The sequence below is a fragment of the Chiloscyllium plagiosum genome, unplaced genomic scaffold (assembly GCF_037043375.1).
Source record: "Chiloscyllium plagiosum isolate Xiang-an unplaced genomic scaffold, Cpla_swu_hap1 HiC_scaffold_44, whole genome shotgun sequence".
Taxonomy (NCBI): domain Eukaryota; kingdom Metazoa; phylum Chordata; class Chondrichthyes; order Orectolobiformes; family Hemiscylliidae; genus Chiloscyllium; species Chiloscyllium plagiosum.
In genome coordinates this window covers 2,245,488-2,264,858 of record NW_028270182.1, presented here as the reverse complement: position 1 = coordinate 2,264,858, position 19,371 = coordinate 2,245,488, and the positions used below count along the sequence as shown (strand labels likewise).

At 56.2% G+C, this 19,371-nt stretch overlaps 1 protein-coding gene across 1 annotated transcript in view; it reads right to left on the bottom strand.

Moving 5' to 3' along the window:
• Positions 1-2,397: 2,397 nt before the first annotated feature.
• The window catches only part of LOC148136858 (uncharacterized), a 21,058-nt gene continuing 4,084 nt past the window's right edge, over positions 2,398-19,371 (bottom strand). The window contains exons 4-5 of the mRNA XM_087982745.1: positions 14,340-14,489; positions 2,398-6,087 (exon numbers count right to left, since the gene is read on the bottom strand). Of these exons, the coding sequence (XP_087838871.1) occupies positions 5,692-6,087; positions 14,340-14,489 (546 nt within the window). The 3' untranslated portion in view covers positions 2,398-5,691. The remainder of the gene's footprint in view (positions 6,088-14,339; positions 14,490-19,371) is intronic.

Sequence of the window (19,371 nt, the reverse complement as noted above, 5' to 3'; positions counted from 1 at the left end):
CCTCAGTGTGTATTCTAAGCCCCCTGTCTCAGTGTGGACTCTAACTCCCTCCCTCAGTGTGTACTCTAACCGCCTCCCTCAGTGTGTAATCTAACCCCCTCCCTCAGAGTGTACTCTAACCCCCTCCCTCAATGTGGACTCTAACCCCCTCCCTCAGTGTGTACTCTAACCCCCTCCCTCAGTGTGTACTCTAATCCCCCCTCCCTCAGTGTGTACTCTAACCCCCATCCTCAGTGTGTACTCTAACCCCCCCACTCTCAGTGTGTACTCTAACCCCCCACTCTCAGTGTGTACTCTAGCCCCCTCCCTCAGTGTGTACTCTAACCCCCTCCCACAGTGTGTACTCTAACCGCCACCTCTCTCTGTGTTGTCTAACCCCCTCCCTCAGTATGTAATCTAACCCCCTCCCTCAGTGTGTACTCTAACCCCCTCCCTCAATGTGTACTCTAACCCCCCTCCCTCAGTGTGTACTCTAACCCCCTCCCTCAGTGTGTACTCTAACTCCCTCCCTCAGTGTGTACTCTAACCCCCTCCCTCAGTGTGTACTCTAACCGCCTCCCTCAGTGTGTACTCTAACCCCCTCTTTCAGTGTGTAATCTAACCCCCTCCCTCAGAGTGTACTCTAACCCCCTCCCTCAGTGTGTACTCTAACCCCCTCCCTCAATGTGTACTCTAACCCCCTCCTCAGTGTGTATTCTAAGCCCCCTGTCTCAGTGTGTACTCTAACCCCCTCCCTCAATGTGTACTCTAACCCCCTCCCTCAGTGTGTACTCTAACCCCCTCCCTCAGTGTGTACTCTAAGCCCCCTCTCTCAGTGTGTACTCTAACACCCTCCTCAGTGTGTACTCTAACCCCCTCCTCAGTGTGTACTCTAAGCCCCCTGTCTCAGTGTGTACTCTAAGCCCCCTGTCTCAGTGTGGACTCTAACTCCCTCCCTCAGTGTGTACTCTAACCCCCACCCTCAGTGTGTACTCTAACCCCCTCCCTCAGTGTGTACTCTAACCCCCCCACTCTCAGTGTGTACTCTAACCCCCCACTCTCAGTGTGTACTCTAGCCCCCTCCCTCAGTGTGTACTCTAACCCCCTCCCACAGTGTGTACTCTAACCGCCACCTCTCTCTGTGTTGTCTAACCCCCTCCCTCAGTATGTAATCTAACCCCCTCCCTCAGTGTGTACTCTAACCCCCTCCCTCAGTGTGTACTCTAACCCCCCTCCCTCAGTGTGTACTCTAACCCCCTCCCTCAGCGTGTACTCTAACCCCCTCCCTCAGTGTGTACTCTAACCCCCCCTCCCTCAGTGTGTACTCTAACCCCCACCCTCAGTGTGTACTCTAACCCCCTCCCTCAGTGTGTACTCTAACCCCCCACTCTCAGTGTGTACTCTAGCCCCCTCCCTCAGTGTGTACTCCAACCCCCTCCCACAGTGTGTACTCTAACCGCCACCTCTCTGTGTGTTGTCTAACCCCCTCCCTCAGGGTGTAATCTAACCCCCTCCCTCAGTGTGTAATCTAACCCCCTCCCTCAGTGTGTACTCTAACCCCCCTCTCTCATTGTGTCGTCTAAGCCCCTCCCTCAATGTGTATCTCTAACCCCTTCCCTCAGCGTGTACTCGAACCCCCTCCCTCAGTTTGTACTCTAACCCCCTCTCTCAGTGTGTACTCTAACCCCCCTCTCTCAGTGTGTACTCTAACCCCCTCCCTCAGTGTGTACTCTAACCCCCCTCCCTCAGCGTGTACTCTAACCCCCTCCCTCAGTGTGTACTCTAACCCCTCCCTCAGTGTGTACTCTAACCCCCCTCCCTCAATGTGTGCTCTAACCCCCTCCCTCAGCGTGTACTCTAACCCCCCTCCCTCAGGGTGTACTCTAACACCCCCTCCCTCAGCGTGTACTCTAACCCCCTCCCTCAGTGTGTACTCTAACCCCCTCCCTCAGTGTGTACTCTAACCCCCTCCCTCAGCGTGTACTCTAACCCCCTCCCTCAGCGTGTACTCGAACCCCCTCCCTCAGTTTGTACTCGAACCCCCTCCCTCAGTGTGTACTCTAACCCCCCTCTCTCAGTGTGTACTCTAACCTCCTCCCTCAGCGTGTACTCGAACCCCCTCCCTCAGTTTGTACTCTAACCCCCTCTCTCAGTGTGTACTCTAACCCCCCTCTCTCAGTGTGTACTCTAACCCCCTCCCTCAGTGTCTACTCTAACCCCCCATCCCTCAGTGTGTACTCTAACCCCCCCTCCCTCAGTGTGTACTCTAACCCCCCATCCCTCAGTGTGTACTCTAACCCCCTCCCTCAGCGTGTACTCTAACCCCCTCCCTCAGCGTGTACTCTAACCCCCTCCCTCAGTGTGTCCCTTCTTCCCAAACCACACCAAAACTCCCCAGAAACTGAACCACATCCTGAGTGGGCGACAGAGTGAGTTTATTCATGATTGAAGTGTGAGAAGCGAAAGTTAATGCAGCACGTGGCCACTGGGGAGGTCACCCCCAAACAACAGGAAACCGAAAACCAAAACCACATTTCCACGCCTCAGCTGACGGACCAATGGACAGAGGTTTTACTGCGTTGTTTCACGGGTCTGACGTTTCTACCTGAGCCGAGGTTTCTAAGCCTTTTGTCTTTGTGGACTGAGAATCATTGGTCTGGGCTATTTTTGAGAGCGAGTGGCCAGCAGCCCTCCCCTGAATGAGGCATGGAGTTACCCTCCCTTTACCCGCATCGCAGGGAGGTTTAGTGGCTGTACCCAGAACTCCAACCTTTACAGACTCCTGCTCTCCCCCCGAGTACACAGGCCATTCACGTGGACAGATTGCAGCTGAAATTCGCTGGTAACCGAGCTCCCTCTGTGAAATACAAACCCGTCCCAAGGAGCGTGAGGGAGGCTCAGTCCGAGTCCCAGACCCCCTTCAGTGTGGAAGCAGGCCATTTGGCCCATGGAGCCCATCCCCATCCCCCAAAGAGCATCCCACCCAGACCAATCCCCTATGTCTGCAACCCCACATTCCCCACGGCCAACCCACCCTAACGTGCACATCCTTGGGCACTATGGGACAATTTCCCATGGCCAACCCACCCTAACCTGCACATCCCTGGACACTATGGGACAATTTCCCATGGCCAATCCACCCTAACCTGCACATCCCTGGACACTATGGGACAATTTCCCATGGCCAATCCACCCTAACCTGCACATCCCTGGACACTATGGGACAATTTCCCATGGCCAATCCACCCTAACCTGCACATCCCTGGGCACTATGGGACAATTTCCCATGACCAATCCACCCTAACCTGCATATCCCTGGGCACTATGGGACAATTTCCCATGGCCAATCCACCCTAACCTGCACATCCCTGGGCACTATGGGACAATTTCCCATGGCCAATCCACCCTAACCTGCATATCCCTGGGCACTATGGGACAATTTCCCATGGCCAATCCACCCTAACCTGCATATCCCTGGGCACTATGGGACAATTTCCCATGGCCAACCCACCCTAACCTGCAAATCTTTGGACTGTGGGAGGAAACCGGAGCACCCGGAGGAAACCCACGCAGACACGGGGAGAATGTGCAAACTCCACACAAATAAGTCGCCTGAGGCTGGAATCGAACCTGGGTCCCCTGGTGCAGGGAGTCAGCAGTGTGAAAAGGGATCAATCTGAGAGAAACCTATAATAGCAACACCAATGGGGGAGGAATGGGGGGGGGGGAGTTAACTGATGAGGTTCATGGATTGAGGGGTGCTTGGACTCCAGGATACACCCAAAAATGGACACAGAGAAATAGAGAGAGAGAGAGAGAGAGAGACGGGGAGACAGAGAGAGGGAACAGAAAATATTTGTATCTAGATGAAGGTCTGGTCTCCCTGATACATGAAAGATGTTGTGAAACTTGAAAGGGTTCAGAAAAGATTTACGAGGATGTTGCCAGAGTTGGAAGGTTTGAGCTACAGGGAGAGGCTGAACAGGCTGGGGCTGTTTTCCCTGGAGCGTCGGAGGCTGAGGGGTGACCTTATAGAGGTTTATAAAATCATGAGGGACATGGATAGGATAAATAGACAAGGTCTTTTCCCTGGGGTGGGGGAGTCCAGAACTAGAGGGGCATAGGTTTAGGGTGAGAGGGGAAAGATATAAAACAGACCTAAGGGGCAACTTTTTCACACAGAGGGTGGTACGTGTGTGGAATGAGCTGCCAGAGGAAGTGGTGGAGGCTGGTACAATTACAGCATTTAAGAGGCATTTGGATGGGTGTATGAATAGGAAGGGTTTGGAGGGATATGGGCCGGGTGCTGGCAGGTGGGACTAGATTGGGTTGGGATATCTGGTTGGCATGGATGGGTTGGGCCGAAGGGTCTGTTTCCATGCTGTACATCTCTATGACTCCAAAGGGTTTGGGGATTTTATATCTAAATGACGTAGGGTCAGGCAGAACAGGAAGCATTTGGGCATTAGCGATCATAACTCAGTTCATCTTTACACAATGATTGTGAGGGACAAAGACAGAGAGGGTGCGGGTATGAAATTGGGACAAAGTCAATTTTACTGATAGCAACAACAACCCTCCCGGGCACAGTTGGAGGGTCAGTGCTGAGGGATTGGGCACTGTCGGAGGGTCAGCGCTGAGGGAGTGGGCACTGTCGGAGGGTCAGTACTGAGGGAGTGGGCACTGTCGGAGGGTCAGCGCTGAGGGAGTGGGCAATGTCAGAGGGTCAGTGCTGAGGGAGCGGGCACTGTCGGAGGGTCAGTGCTGAGGGAGCGCCGCACTGTCAGAGGGTCAGTGCTGAGGGAGCGCCGCACTGTCGGAGGGTCAGTGCTGAGGGAGTGGGCACTGTTGGAGGGTCAGTGCTGAGGGAGTGGGCACTGTCGGAGGGTCAGTGCTGAGGGAGTGGGCACTGTCGGAGGGTCAGTGCTGAGGGAGTGCCGCACTGTCGGAGGGTCAGTGCTGAGGGAGTGGGCACTGTTGGAGGGTCAGTGCTGAGGGAGTGGGCACTGTCAGAGGGTCAGTGCTGAGGGAGCGCCGCACTGTCGGAGGGTCAGTGCTGAGGGAATGGGCACTGTCGGAGGGTCAGTGCTGAGGGAGTGGGCACTGTCGGAGGGTCAGTGCTGAGGGAGTGGGCACTGTCGGAGGGTCAGTGCTGAGGGAGTGGGCACTGTCGGTGGGTCAGTGCTGAGGGAGTGGGCACTGTCGGAGGGTCAGTGCTGAGGGAGGGCCGCACTGTCGGAGGGTCAGTGCTGAGGGAGGGCCGCACTGTCGGAGGGTCAGTGCTGAGGGAGTGGGCACTGTCGGAGGGTCAGTGCTGAGGGAGTGGGCACTGTCGGAGGGTCAGTGCTGAGGGAGTGGGCACTGTCGGAGGGTCAGTGCTGAGGGAGCGCCGCACTGTCAGAGGGTCAGCACTGAGGGAGAGGGCACTGTCGGAGGGTCAGTGCTGAGGGAGTGGGCACTGTCGGAGGGTCAGTGCTGAGGGAGTGGGCACTGTCGGAGGGTCAGTGCTGAGGGAGTGGGCACTGTCGGAGGGTCAGTGCTGAGGGAGTGGGCACTGTCGGAGGGTCAGTGCTGAGGGAGGGCCGCACTGTCGGAGGGTCAGCGCTGAGGGAGTGGGCACTGTCGGAGGGTCAGTGCTGAGGGAGTGGGGGACAGGAGGGCAGGGTGTGAGAGAGTGGTTGCTGAGGGATGTTGAGCTGTCTGAGGGGGCTGTTACAGGACAGAGGGGTTGGGCTGGACCCTGCACGAGGGGCTGTGCCTCGGAGTGACCGTGAGGCAGCGATAACAGAATGAACAGCCGCAGTCCGGGCACAGCACGTTGTTACAGCCTCCAGCGTGGCTGAGGAGGGTCTGACAACCAGGACAAGGCCGGATGCTCGGACACTTGTGGACGGCGCTCCGCGGAGACTGAATGACAGAGCACGTCCTCAGCAGGAGCAGGGGGCTGCAGTCTGCGTATCCACATCGCTCCCCATCACTCCCACACCATTCCCGGAGGCAATCCCAACAGAAACGGCAATCCCTCCCTCCGGAACAAGGACATAACGGACAGGTCACTATTAACTCGTTCTTCGACAGACGCTGGATCAAACGGGAACATGCTGGGCACTGCAGAGAGAGCACGGGGTTAGATACAGGGTAAAGCTCCCTCTACACTGTCCCCCCCATCACACACCCCCAGGAACAGGGACAGCACGGGGTTAGATACAGGGTAAAGCTCCCTCTACACTGTCCCCCATCAAACACTCCCAGGGACAGGGACAGCACGGGGTTAGATACAGAGTAAAGCTCCCTCTACACTGTCCCACCATCAAACACACCCAGGGACAGGGACAGCACGGGGTTAGATACAGAGTAAAGCTCCCTCTACACTGTCCCCCCATCAAACACTCCCAGGACAGGGACAGCACGGGGTTAGATACAGAGTAAAGCTCCCTCTACACTGTCCCCCCCATCAAACACTCCCAGGGACAGGGACAGCACGGGGTTAGATACAGGGTAAAGCTCCCTCTACACTGTCCCCCCCATCAAACACTCCCAGGGACAGGGACAGCACGGGGTTAGATACAGGGTAAAGCTCCCTCTACACTGTCCCCCCCATCAAACACTCCCAGGGACAGGGACAGCACGGGGTTAGATACAGAGTAAAGCTCCCTCTACACTGTCCCCCATCAAACACTCCCAGGACAGGGACAGCACGGGGTTAGATACAGGGTAAAGCTCCCTCTACACTGTCCCCCATCAAACACTCTCAGGACAGGGACAGCACGGGGTTAGATACAGAGTAAAGCTCTCTCTACACTGTCCCCCCATCAAACACTCCCAGGGACAGGGACAGCACGGGGTTAGATACAGGGTAAAGCTCCCTCTACATTGTCCCCCATCAAACACTCCCAGGACAGGGACAGCACGGGGTTAGATACAGGGTAAAGCTCCCTCTACACTGTCCCCCCCATCAAACACTCCCAGGACAGGGACAGCACGGGGTTAGATACAGGGTAAAGCTCCCTCTACACTGTCCCCCCATCAAACACTCCCAGGACAGGGACAGCACGGGGTTAGATACAGGGTAAAGCTCCCTCTACACTGTCCCCCCATCAAACACTCCCAGGACAGGGACAGCACGGGGTTAGATACAGGGTAAAGCTCCCTCTACACTGTCCCCCATCAAACACTCTCAGGACAGGGACAGCACGGGGTTAGATACAGAGTAAAGCTCTCTCTACACTGTCCCCCCATCAAACACTCCCAGGGACAGGGACAGCACGGGGTTAGATACAGGGTAAAGCTCCCTCTACATTGTCCCCCATCAAACACTCCCAGGACAGGGACAGCACGGGGTTAGATACAGGGTAAAGCTCCCTCTACACTGTCCCCCCCATCAAACACTCCCAGGGACAGGGACAGCACGGGGTTAGATACAGGGTAAAGCTCCCTCTACACTGTCCCCCCCATCAAACACTCCCAGGGACAGGGACAGCACGGGGTTAGATACAGGGTAAAGCTCCCTCTACACTGTCCCCCCATCAAACACTCCCAGGACAGGAACAGCATGGGGTTAGATACAGAGTAAAGCTCCCTCTACACTGTCCCCCATCAAACACCCCTAGGACAGGGACAGCACGGGGTTAGATACAGAGTAAAGCTCCCTCTACACTGTCCCCCATCAAACACCCCTAGGACAGGGACAGCACAGGGTTAGATACAGAGTAAAGCTCCCTCTACACTGTCCCCCCGTCAAACACTCCCAGGACAGGGACAGCACGGGGTTAGATACAGGGTAAAGCTCCCTCTACACTGTCCCCCCCCATCAAACACTCCCAGGGACAGGGACAGCACGGGGTTAGATACAGGGTAAAGCTCCCTCTACACTGTCCCCCCCCCATCAAACACCCCCAGGACAGGGACAGCACGGGGTTAGATACAGAGTAAAGCTCCCTCTACACTGTCCCCCCCATCACACACTCCCAGGACAGGGACAGCACGGGGTTAGATACAGAGTAAAGCTCCCTCTACACTGTCCCCCCCATCACACACTCCCAGGACAGGGACAGCACGGGGTTAGATACAGGGTAAAGCTCCCTCTACACTGTCCCCCATCAAACACTCCCAGGGACAGGGACAGCACAGGGTTAGATACAGGGTAAAGCTCCCTCTACACTGTCCCCCCCATCACACACTCCCAGGGACAGGGACAGCACGGGGTTAGATACAGAGTAAAGCTCCCTCTACACTGTCCCCCCATCAAACACTCCCAGGACAGGGACAGCACGGGGTTAGATACAGAGTAAAGCTCCCTCTACACTGTCCCCCCATCAAACACTCCCAGGGACAGGGACAGCACGGGGTTAGATACAGGGTAAAGCTCCCTCTACACTGTCCCCCCATCAAACACTCCCAGGACAGGGACAGCACGGGGTTAGATACAGAGTAAAGCTCCCTCTACACTGTCCCCCCCATCAAACACTCCCAGGGACAGGGACAGCACGGGGTTAGATACAGAGTAAAGCTCCCTCTACACTGTCCCCCCCATCAAACACTCCCAGGGACAGAGACAGCACGGGGTTAGATACAGGGTAAAGCTCCCTCTACACTGTCCCCCCCATCAAACACTCCCAGGGACAGGGACAGCACGGGGTTAGATACAGAGTAAAGCTCCCTCTACACTGTCCCCCCATCAAACACTCCCAGGACAGGGACAGCACGGGGTTAGATACAGGGTAAAGCTCCCTCTACACTGTCCCCCCATCAAACACTCCCAGGACAGGGGCAGCTCGGGGTTAAATACAGAGTAAAGCTCCCTCTACACTGTCCCCCCATCAAACACTCCCAGGGACAGGGACAGCACAGGGTTAGATACAGAGTAAAGCTCCCTCTACACTGTCCGCCCCATCATACGCTCCCAGGGACAGGGAGAGCATGGGGTTAGATACAGAGTAAAGCTCCCTCTACACTGTCCCCCCCGTCAAACACTCCCAGGACAGGGACAGCACGGGGTTAGATACAGAGTAAAGCTCCCTCTACACTGTCCCCCCCGTCAAACACTCCCAGGGACAGGGACAGCACAGGGTTAGATACAGAGTAAAGCTCCCTCTGCACTGTCCCCCCATCAAACCCTCCCAGGGACAGGGACAGCACGGGGTTAGATACAGAGTAAAGCTCCCTCTACACTGTCCCCCATCAAACACTCCCAGGGACAGGGACAGCATAGGGTTAGATACAGAGTAAATCTCCCTCTACACTGTCCCCCATCAAACACTCCCAGGACAGGGATAGCACGGGGTTAGATACAGAGTAAAGCTCCCTCTACACTGTCCCCTCCATCAAACACTCCCAGGGACAGGGACAGCACGGGGTTAGATACAGAGTAAAGCTCCCTCTACACTGTCCCCCATCAAACACTCCCAGGGACAGGGACAGCACGGGGTTAGATACAGAGTAAAGCTCCCTCTACACTGTCCCCTCCATCAAACACTCCCAGGGACAGGGACAGCACGGGGTTAGATACAGAGTAAAGCTCCCTCTACACTGTCCCCCATCAAACACTCCCAGGGACAGGGACAGCACGGGGTTAGATACAGAGTAAAGCTCCCTCTACACTGTCCCCCCCATCAAACACTCCCAGGGACAGGGACAGCACGGGGTTAGATACAGAGTAAAGCTCCCTCTACACTGTCCGCCCCATCATACGCTCCCAGGGACAGGGACAGCACGGGGTTAGATACTGAGTAAAGCTCCCTCTACACTGTCCCCCCCATCAAACACTCCCAGGACAGGGACAGCACGGGGTTAGATACAGAGTAAAGCTCCCTCTACACTGTCCCCCCCATCAAACACTCCCAGGGACAGGGACAGCACGGGGTTAGATACAGAGTAAAGCTCCCTCTACACTGTCCCCCCATCAAACACTCCCAGGGACAGGGACAGCACGGGGTTAGATACAGAGTAAAGCTCCCTCTACACTGTCCCCCCTCAAACACTCCCAGGGACAGGGACAGCACGGGGTTAGATACAGAGTAAAGCTCCCTCTACACTGTCACCCATCAAACACTCCCAGGGACAGGGACAGCACGGGGTTAGATACAGAGTAAAGCTCCCTCTACACTGTCACCCATCAAACCCTCCCAGGGACAGGGACAGCACGGGGTTAGATACAGAGTAAAGCTCCCTCTACACTGTCCCCCCATCAAACACTCCCAGGGACAGGGACAGCACGGGGTTAGATACAGAGTAAAGCTCCCTCTACACTGTCACCCATCAATCCCTCCCAGGGACAGGGACAGCACGGGGTTAGATACAGAGTAAAGTTCCCTCTACACTGTCACCCATCAAACCCTCCCAGGGACAGGGACAGCACGGGGTTAGATACAGAGTAAAGCTCCCTCTACACTGTCCCCCCCATCAAACCCTCCCAGGACAGGGACAGCACGGGGTTAGATACAGGGTAAAGCTCTCTCTACACTGTCTCCCCATCAAACAATCCCAGAGACAGGGACAGCACGGGGTTAGATACAGAGTAAAGCTCCCTCTACACTGTCCCCCCCATCAAACACTCCCAGGACAGGGACAGCACGGATTTAGATACAGAGTAAAGCTCACTCTACACTGTCTCCCCATCAAACACTCCCAGGGCAGGGACAGCACGGGGTTAGATACAGAGTAAAGCTCCCTCTACACTGTCCCCCCCATCAAACACTCCCAGGGACAGGGACAGCACGGGGTTAGATACAGAGTAAAGCTCCCTCTACACTGTCTCCCCATCAAACACTCCCAGGACAGGGACAGATCGGGGTTAGATACAGAGTAAAGCGCCCTCTACACTGTCCCCCCCATCAAACACTCCCAGGACAGGGACAGCACAGGGTTAGATACAGAGTAAAGCTCCCTCTACACTGTCCGCCCCATCATACGCTCCCAGGGACAGGGAGAGCATGGGGTTAGATACAGAGTAAAGCTCCCTCTACACTGTCCCCCCCGTCAAACACTCCCAGGACAGGGACAGCACGGGGTTAGATACAGAGTAAAGCTCCCTCTACACTGTCCCCCCCGTCAAACACTCCCAGGGACAGGGACAGCACAGGGTTAGATACAGAGTAAAGCTCCCTCTGCACTGTCCCCCCATCAAACCCTCCCAGGGACAGGGACAGCACGGGGTTAGATACAGAGTAAAGCTCCCTCTACACTGTCCCCCATCAAACACTCCCAGGGACAGGGACAGCATAGGGTTAGATACAGAGTAAATCTCCCTCTACACTGTCCCCCATCAAACACTCCCAGGATAGGGACAGCACGGGGTTAGATACAGAGTAAAGCTCCCTCTACACTGTCCCCTCCATCAAACACTCCCAGGGACAGGGACAGCACGGGGTTAGATACAGAGTAAAGCTCCCTCTACACTGTCCCCCATCAAACACTCCCAGGGACAGGGACAGCACGGGGTTAGATACAGAGTAAAGCTCCCTCTACACTGTCCCCCCCATCAAACACTCCCAGGGACAGGGACAGCACGGGGTTAGATACAGAGTAAAGCTCCCTCTACACTGTCCGCCCCATCATACGCTCCCAGGGACAGGGACAGCACGGGGTTAGATACTGAGTAAAGCTCCCTCTACACTGTCCCCCCCATCAAACACTCCCAGGACAGGGACAGCACGGGGTTAGATACAGAGTAAAGCTCCCTCTACACTGTCCCCCCCATCAAACACTCCCAGGACAGGGACAGCACGGGGTTAGATACAGAGTAAAGCTCCCTCTACACTGTCCCCTCCATCAAACACTCCCAGGGACAGGGACAGCACGGGGTTAGATACAGAGTAAAGCTCCCTCTACACTGTCCCCCATCAAACACTCCCAGGACAGGGACAGCACGGGGTTACATACAGGGTAAAGCTTCCTCTACACTGTCCCCATCAAACACTCCCAGGGACAGGGACAACACGGGGTTAGATACAGAGTAAAGCTCCCTCTACACTGTCCCCTCCATCAAACACTCCCAGGGACAGGGACAGCACGGGGTTAGATACAGAGTAAAGCTCCCTCTACACTGTCTCCCCATCAAACACTCCCAGGATAGGGAGTGCACGGAGTTAGAGACAGAGTAAAGCTCCCTCTACACTGTCCCCCCCATCAAACCCTCCCAGGACAGGGGCAGCACAGGGTTAGATACAGAGTAAAGCTCTCTCTACACTGTCCCCCATCAAACACTCCCAGGACAGGGGCAGCACAGGGTTAGATACTGAGTAAAGCTCCCTCTACACTGTCCCCCCCATCAAACACTCCCAGGGACAGGGACAGCACGGGGTTAGATACAGAGTAAAGCTCCCTCTACACTGTCCCCCCATCAAACACTCCCAGGGACAGGGACAGCACGGGGTTAGATACAGAGTAAAGCTCTCTTTACACTGTCCCCCCATCAAATACTCCCAGGATAGGGACAGCACGGGGTTAGATACAGAGTAAAGCTCCCTCTACACTGTCCCCCCATCAAACACTCCCAGGGACAGGTACAGTACGGGGTTAGATACAGAGTAAAGCTCCCTCTACACTGTCCCCCATCAAACACTCCCAGGACAGGGACAGCACGGGGTTAGATACAGAGTAAAGCTCCCTCTACACTGTCCCCCATCAAACACTCCCTGGGCCGGGACTGTACAGGGTTAGATACAGATTAAAGCTCCCTCTACACTGTCCCCCATCAAACGCTCCCAGGACAGGGACAGCACGGGGTTAGATACAGAGTAAAGCTCCCTCTACACTGTCCCCCCCATCATACGCTCCCAGGGACAGGGACAGCACGGGGTTAGATACAGAGTAAAGCTCCCTCTACACTGTCCCCCCCATCAAACACTCCCAGGGACAGGGACAGCACGGGGTTAGATACAGAGTAAAGCTCCCTCTACACTGTCCCCCCCGTCAAACACTCCCAGGACAGGGACAGCACGGGGTTAGATACAGAGTAAAGCTTCCTCTACACTGTCCCCTCCATCAAACACTCCCAGGGACAGGGACAGCACGGGGTTAGATACAGAGTAAAGCTCTCTCTACACTGTCCCCTCCATCAAACACTCCCAGGGACAGGGACAGCACGGGGTTAGATACAGAGTAAAGCTCCCTCTACACTGTCCCCCCATCAAATACTCCCAGGATAGGGACAGCACGGGGTTAGATACAGAGTAAAGCTTCCTCTACACTGTCCCCTCCATCAAACACTCCCAGGGACAGGGACAGCACGGGGTTAGATACAGAGTAAAGCTCTCTCTACACTGTCCCCCCCATCAAACACTCCCAGGGACAGGGACAGCACGGGGTTAGATACAGAGTAAAGCTCCCTCTACACTGTCCCCCCATCAAATACTCCCAGGATAGGGACAGCACGGGGTTAGATACAGAGTAAAGCTCCCTCTACACTGTCCCCCCATCAAACACTCCCAGGGACAGGTACAGTACGGGGTTAGATACAGAGTAAAGCTTCCTCTACACTGTCCCCCATCAAACGCTCCCAGGACAGGGACAGCACGGGGTTAGATACAGAGTAAAGCTCCCTCTACACTGTCCCCCCCATCATACGCTCCCAGGGACAGGGACAGCACGGGGTTAGATACAGAGTAAAGCTCCCTCTACACTGTCCCCCCCATCAAACACTCCCAGGACAGGGACAGCACGGGGTTAGATACAGAGTAAAGCTCCCTCTACACTGTCCCCTCCATCAAACACTCCCAGGGACAGGGACAGCACGGGGTTAGATACAGAGTAAAGCTTCCTCTACACTGTCCCCCCCATCAAACACTCCCAGGGACAGGGACAGCACGGGGTTAGATACAGAGTAAAGCTCTCTCTACACTGTTCCCCCCATCAAACACTCCCAGGGACAGGGACAGGGACAGCACGGGGTTAGATACAGAGTAAAGCTCCCTCTACACTCTCCCCAACAAACACTCCCAGGACAGGGACAGCACGGGGTTAGATACAGAGTAAAGCTCCCTCTACACTGTCCCCCATCAAACACTCACCGGGACAGGGACAGCACAGAGTTAGAGACAGAGTAAAGCTCCCTCTACAATGTCCCACCATCAAACACTCCCAGAGCCGGGACAGCTCGGGGTTAGATACAGAGTAAAGCTCCCTCTACATTGTACCCCCCATCAAACACTCCCAGGGACAGGGACAGCACAGGGTTAGATACAGAGTAAAGCTCCCTCTACACTGTCCCCATCACTGCTCTCCTCCCCACACCCCCTCGGCTCTGTGCCAGAGCCTGAAGATATTCCCTGAGGAAGGAGCATTTCAAAGGAATATTACTGAGAGAGAGGGAGTGGAGCTGGAGCTGGGGTTGGAGGGAGCCTGGAGCACTGCACTCTGACCTTGCTGAGGAGCGACGGTTGCTGGGTGTTCCTCTGCAGTTCCCTCTCACACTCCCTCAGCTCATCCTCAGGCAGATCCAGAACCAGGCGCAGCCTCTGCCAGGGCACTGCCCCTCCTGGGCATAGGGTACACACGAAGGTACTATGGCCCTGAGAGGGAATGGAGAGGGGAGGGTCAGGGTCAATCCAGAAATCACATCCCAGCATTCCCCACCTGGGAGAGGGGCAGGGAGCGAGGGAGAGGAGGGAGGGAGGGAGGGAGAAAGAGAGAGCAGGGGTGAGAGCGAGGGAGAGGAGGGAGGGAGTGGGAGGGAGAGGGAGAGAGAGGGAGAGGGAATGGAAGATCGAGAGGGAGAGGGAGACAAAGGTGGGGGGGGAGAACTGGGAGCAGAGAGAGAGACAGAGAAAGACTGAGGGAGAGAGAATGAGAGATATAATGAGTTACACAGAGAGAGGGGGGTGTGAGTGTGAGGGGGGTGTGAGTGTGAGGGGGTGTGAGAGTGAGAGAGTGTGAGTGTGAGGTGGTGTGAGGGTGAGGGGTTGTGAGTGTGAGTGGAGTATGAGGTGACTGTGAGGGGGTGTGAGTGTGAGGGGGGTGTGAGTGTGAGGGGGGTGTGAGTGTGAGGGGGTGTGAGTGTGAGGGGGGTGTGAGTGTGAGGGGGGTGTGAGTGTGAGGGTGTGTGAGTGTAAGGAGGCCGTGACTGTGAGGGGGTGTGAGAGTGAGAGAGTGTGAATGTGAGGGGGTGTGAGGGTGAGAGAGTGTGAGTGTGAGGGGGTGTGAAGGTGAGGGGTTGTGAGTGTGAGTGGAGTATGAGGTGAGTGTGAGGGGGTGTGAGTGTGAGGAGGCCGTGACTGTGAGGGGGTGTGAGAGTGAGAGAGTGTGAGTGTGAGGGGGTGTGAGGGTGAGGGGTTGTGAGTGTGAGTGGAATATGAGGTGAGTGTGAGAGGGGTGTGAGTGTGAGGGGGGTGTGAGTGTGAGGGGGGTGTGAGTGTGAGGAGGCCGTGACTGTGAGGGGGTGTGAGAGTGAGAGAGTGTGAGTGTGAGGGGGTGTGGGGGTGAAGTGAGTGTGACGGCATAAGAGTGTGAGGGGGTGTGAGTGTGAGTGGTTGTGCGTGTGATGGAGTGTGAGTGTGAGGGGGGTGTGAGTGTGAGGAGGCTGTGATTGTGAGGGAGTGTGAGTGTGAGACAGTGTAAGTGTGAGGGGGTGTGAGTGTGAGAGTGAGTGTGAGGGGGTGAGTGTGGAGGGAGTGAGTGTGAGGGGATGTGAGTGTGGGGGGAGTGAGTGTGAGGGGGAGTGCGTGTGAGGGGGAGTGAGTGTTGATGGAGTGTGAGTGTGAGTGGGTGTGAGTGTGTGGGGGTGTGAGTATGAAAGAGTGTGAGTGGGTGTGAGTGTGAGGGGGTATGAGTGTGAGAGAGTGTGAGTGTGAAGGGTGTGAGTGTGAGGGGAAGGTGAGTGTGAGGGGGTGTGAGTGTGACGGGGCGTAAGTGTGAGAGGAGTGTGAGTGTGAGGAGCGAGTGAGTGTGAAGGGGTGTGAGTATGAGGTGAGTGTGAGTGTGAGGGGTTGAGAGTGTGAGGGGGTTGTTAGTGTGAGGGGGTTGTGAGTGTGAGGGGAGTGTGAGTGAGGTATGAGTGTGAGGGGGGTGTGAGTGTGAGGGAGTGTGAGTGTGACAAGGCGTGAGTGTGCGAGGAGTGTGAGTGTGAGGAGTGAGTGAGTGTGAAGGGGTGTGAGTATGTGGTGAGTGTGAGTGTGAGGGGTTGAGAGTGTGAGGGGGTTGTGAGTGTGAGGAGGTTGTGAGTGTGAGGGGAGTGTGAGTGAGGTATGAGTGTGAGGGGGGTGTGAGTGTGAGTGGGGTGAGTGTGAGGGGGTGTGAAGGTAGGGGGGTGTGAGTATGAAGGGTTGTGAGTGTGAGGGGGTGTGAGTGTGATGGAGTGTGAGTGTGAGGAGCGAGTGAGTGTGAAGGGGTGTGAGTATGTGGTGAGTGTGAGTGTGAGGGGTTGAGAGTGTGAGGGGGTTGTGAGTGTGAGGAGGTTGTGAGTGTGAGGGGAGTGTGAGTGAGGTATGAGTGTGAGGGGGGTGTGAGTGTGAGTGGGGTGAGTGTGAGGGGGTGTGAAGGTAGGGGGGTGTGAGTATGAGGGGTTGTGAGTGTGAGGGGGGTGAGTGAGAGGAGGGTGTGACTGTGAGGGGATGTGAGTGTGAGGGGGATGTGAGTGTGAGTGGATGTGAGTGTGAGTGAGTGTGATGGGGGTGTGAGTGTGAGAGAGTGTGGGTGTGAGGGGGTGTGAGTGTGAGGGGGTGTGACTGTGATGGGGCGTGAGTGTGAGAGAGTGTGGGTGTGAGGGGGTGTGAGTGTGAGGGGGTGTGAGTGTGAGTGTGAGGTGAGTGTAAGTGTGAGGGAGTGAGAGTGTGAGGGGGTGTGAGTGTTAGGTGAGTGAGAGTGTGAGGGGTTGTTAATGTGAGGTGGTTGTGAGTGTGAGGGGGTGTGAGCGGGGAGTGTGAGTGAGAGAGGGTGTGAGTGTGAGGGGCGTGTGAGGATGAGGGGGTGTGAGGGGAGTATGAGTGGGGTGTGAGTGTGAGGGGATGTGAGTGTGAGTGGGGTGTGAGTGTGAGGGGGTGTGAGTGTGAGGAGTGTGTGAGTGTGAGGGGGTGTGAGTGTGAGGGAGAGTGAGTGTGAGTGGGTGTGAGTGTGATGGAGTGTGAGTGTGAGGGCGTGTGAGTGTAGGGGTGTGAGTGTGAGAGTGTGAGTGTGAAGGGATGTGCGTGTGAGGGGGTGTGAGTGTGAGGGGAGTGTGAGTGTGATAGAGGGTGAGTGTGAGGGGGTGTGAGTGTGAGGAGGGTGAGACTGTGAGCGGGTGTGAGTGTGAGAGAGTGTCAGTGTGACAGGGTGTGAGTGTGAGAGGGGTGTGACTGTGAGGCGGTGTGAGTGTGAGACAGTGTGAGTGTGAGGAGAGGGTAAGTGTGAGGGAGTGTGGTTGTGACGGGTGTGAGTGTGAGGGCGGTGAGTGAATGTGAAGGGGTGTAAGTGTGAGGTGAGTGTGAGTGCAAAGGGGTGTGAGTGAGTGGGGGTGTGAGTGTGAGGCGGTGTGAGTGTGAGGGGGTGTGAGGGTGAGGGGTGTGAGGGTGAGGTGAGTGTGAGGGGTGTGAGTGTGAGGGGGTGTGAGTGTGAGGTGCGTGTGAGTGTGAGGGGGTGTGACTGTGAGGGGATGTGAGTGTGACAGAGTGTGAATGTGAGGGGGTGTGAGTGTGAGGAGAGTGTGAGTGTGAGGGCGGAGTGACTGTGAGGGGATGTGAGTGTGACGGAGATGTAAGTGTGAGAGAAGTGTGAGTGTGGGGGGCGAGTGAGTGTGAAGGGGTGTGAGGGTGAGGCGGTATGAGGGTGAGGGGAGTGTGAGGGGAGTGTGAGTGTGAGGCGGTGTGAGGGTGAGGGGAGTGTGAGTGTGAGGGGGTGTGAGTGTGAGGAGGGTGTGACTGTGAGGGGATGTGAGTGTGAGTGTGAGGGGATGAGTGTGACAGGGGCATGAGTGTGAGAGAGTGTGAGTGTGAGATGAGTGTGAGTGTGAGGGGGTATGAGTGTGAGGGGGTGTGAGGGTGAGGCAGTGTGAGGGTGAGAGGAGTGTGAGGGGAGTGTGAGTGTGGGGGTTGTGAGTGTGAGGGGGTGTGAGTGTGAGGGGTGTGTGATTGTGAGGAGAGTGTGAGTGTGAGGGGGGTGTGAGTGTGAGGGGGTGTGAGTGTGACGGGGGTGTGAGTGTGAGAGAAGTGTGAGTGTGGAGGGCAAGTGAGTGTGAAGGGGTGTGAGGTGAGTGTGAATGTGAGTGAGTGGGGGGTGTGAGTGTGAGGGGGTGTGAGTGTGAGGGGAGTGTGATTGTGAGGGGGTGTGAGTGTGAGGGGTGTGAGTGTGAGGGGAGTGTGATTGTGAGGCGGGTGTGAGTGTGAGGGGGTGTAAGTGTGATGGAGTGTGTGTGAGGGGGTGTGAGTGTGATGGAGTGTGAGTGTGAGAGAGTGTGAGTGTGAGGGGGTGTGAGTGTGAGGGGGATGTGAGTGCGAGGAGGGTGTGACTGTGAGGGAGTGTGAGTGTGAGGGGTGTGTGAGTGTGAGGGGTGTGTGAGTATGAGGGGGTGTGAGTGTGGGAGAGTATGAGTATGAGAGAGTGTCAGTGTGATGGAGTGTGAGTGTGAGGGGGGTGTGAGTGTGAGGGGGTGTAAGTGTGAGGGGGTGTGAGTGTGACGAGGATGTGAGCGTGAGGGGGTGTGACTGCGAGTGGGGTGTGAGTGTGAGGGGGTGAGTGTGAGGGGTGTGTGAGTGTGAGGAGGGTGTGAGTGAGAGAGTGAGTATGGGGGGGAGTGAGTGTGGGGGGAGTGAGTGTGAGGGGGAGTGAGTGTGAGGGGGTTTGAGTGTTGATGGAGTGTGAGTGTGAGGGGGTGGTAGTGTGTGGGTTTGTGAGTGTGTGGGGGTGTGAGTGTGAGAGAGTGTGAGTGGGTGTGAGCGTGAGGGGGTGAGTGTGAGAGAGTGTGAGTGTGAGGGGGCGTGAGTGTGAGGGGAGGGTGAGTGTGAGGGGGTGTGAGTGTGAAGGGATGTGAGTGTGACGGGGCGTGAGTGTGAGAGGAGTGTGAGTGTGAGGGGCGAGTGAATGTGAAGGGGTGTGAGTGTGAGGTGAGTGTGAGGGCGTGTGAGTGTGACGGGGTTGTGAGTGTGAGGGAGTGTGAGTGTGTGGGGTGTGTGAGTGTGAGGGGGTATGAGTGTGAGGGGGGTGTGAGTATGAGGGGGTGTGAGTGTGAGCGATTGTGAGTGTGATGGGGTGTGAGTGTTAGGGGGTGTGACTGTGAGGCGGTGTGAGTGTGAGAGAGCGTGAGTGTGAGGGGCTGTGAGTGTAAGGGGAAGGTGAGTGTGAGGGGTGAGAGTATGAGAGGGTGTGAATGTGACAGGGTGTGAGTGTGAGGGGGTGTGAGTGTGAGGGGGGTATGAGCGTGAAGAGCTGTGAGTGTAAGGGATGTGTGAGTGTGAGGGGGTGTGAGGTGATATGGGTGTGAGTGTG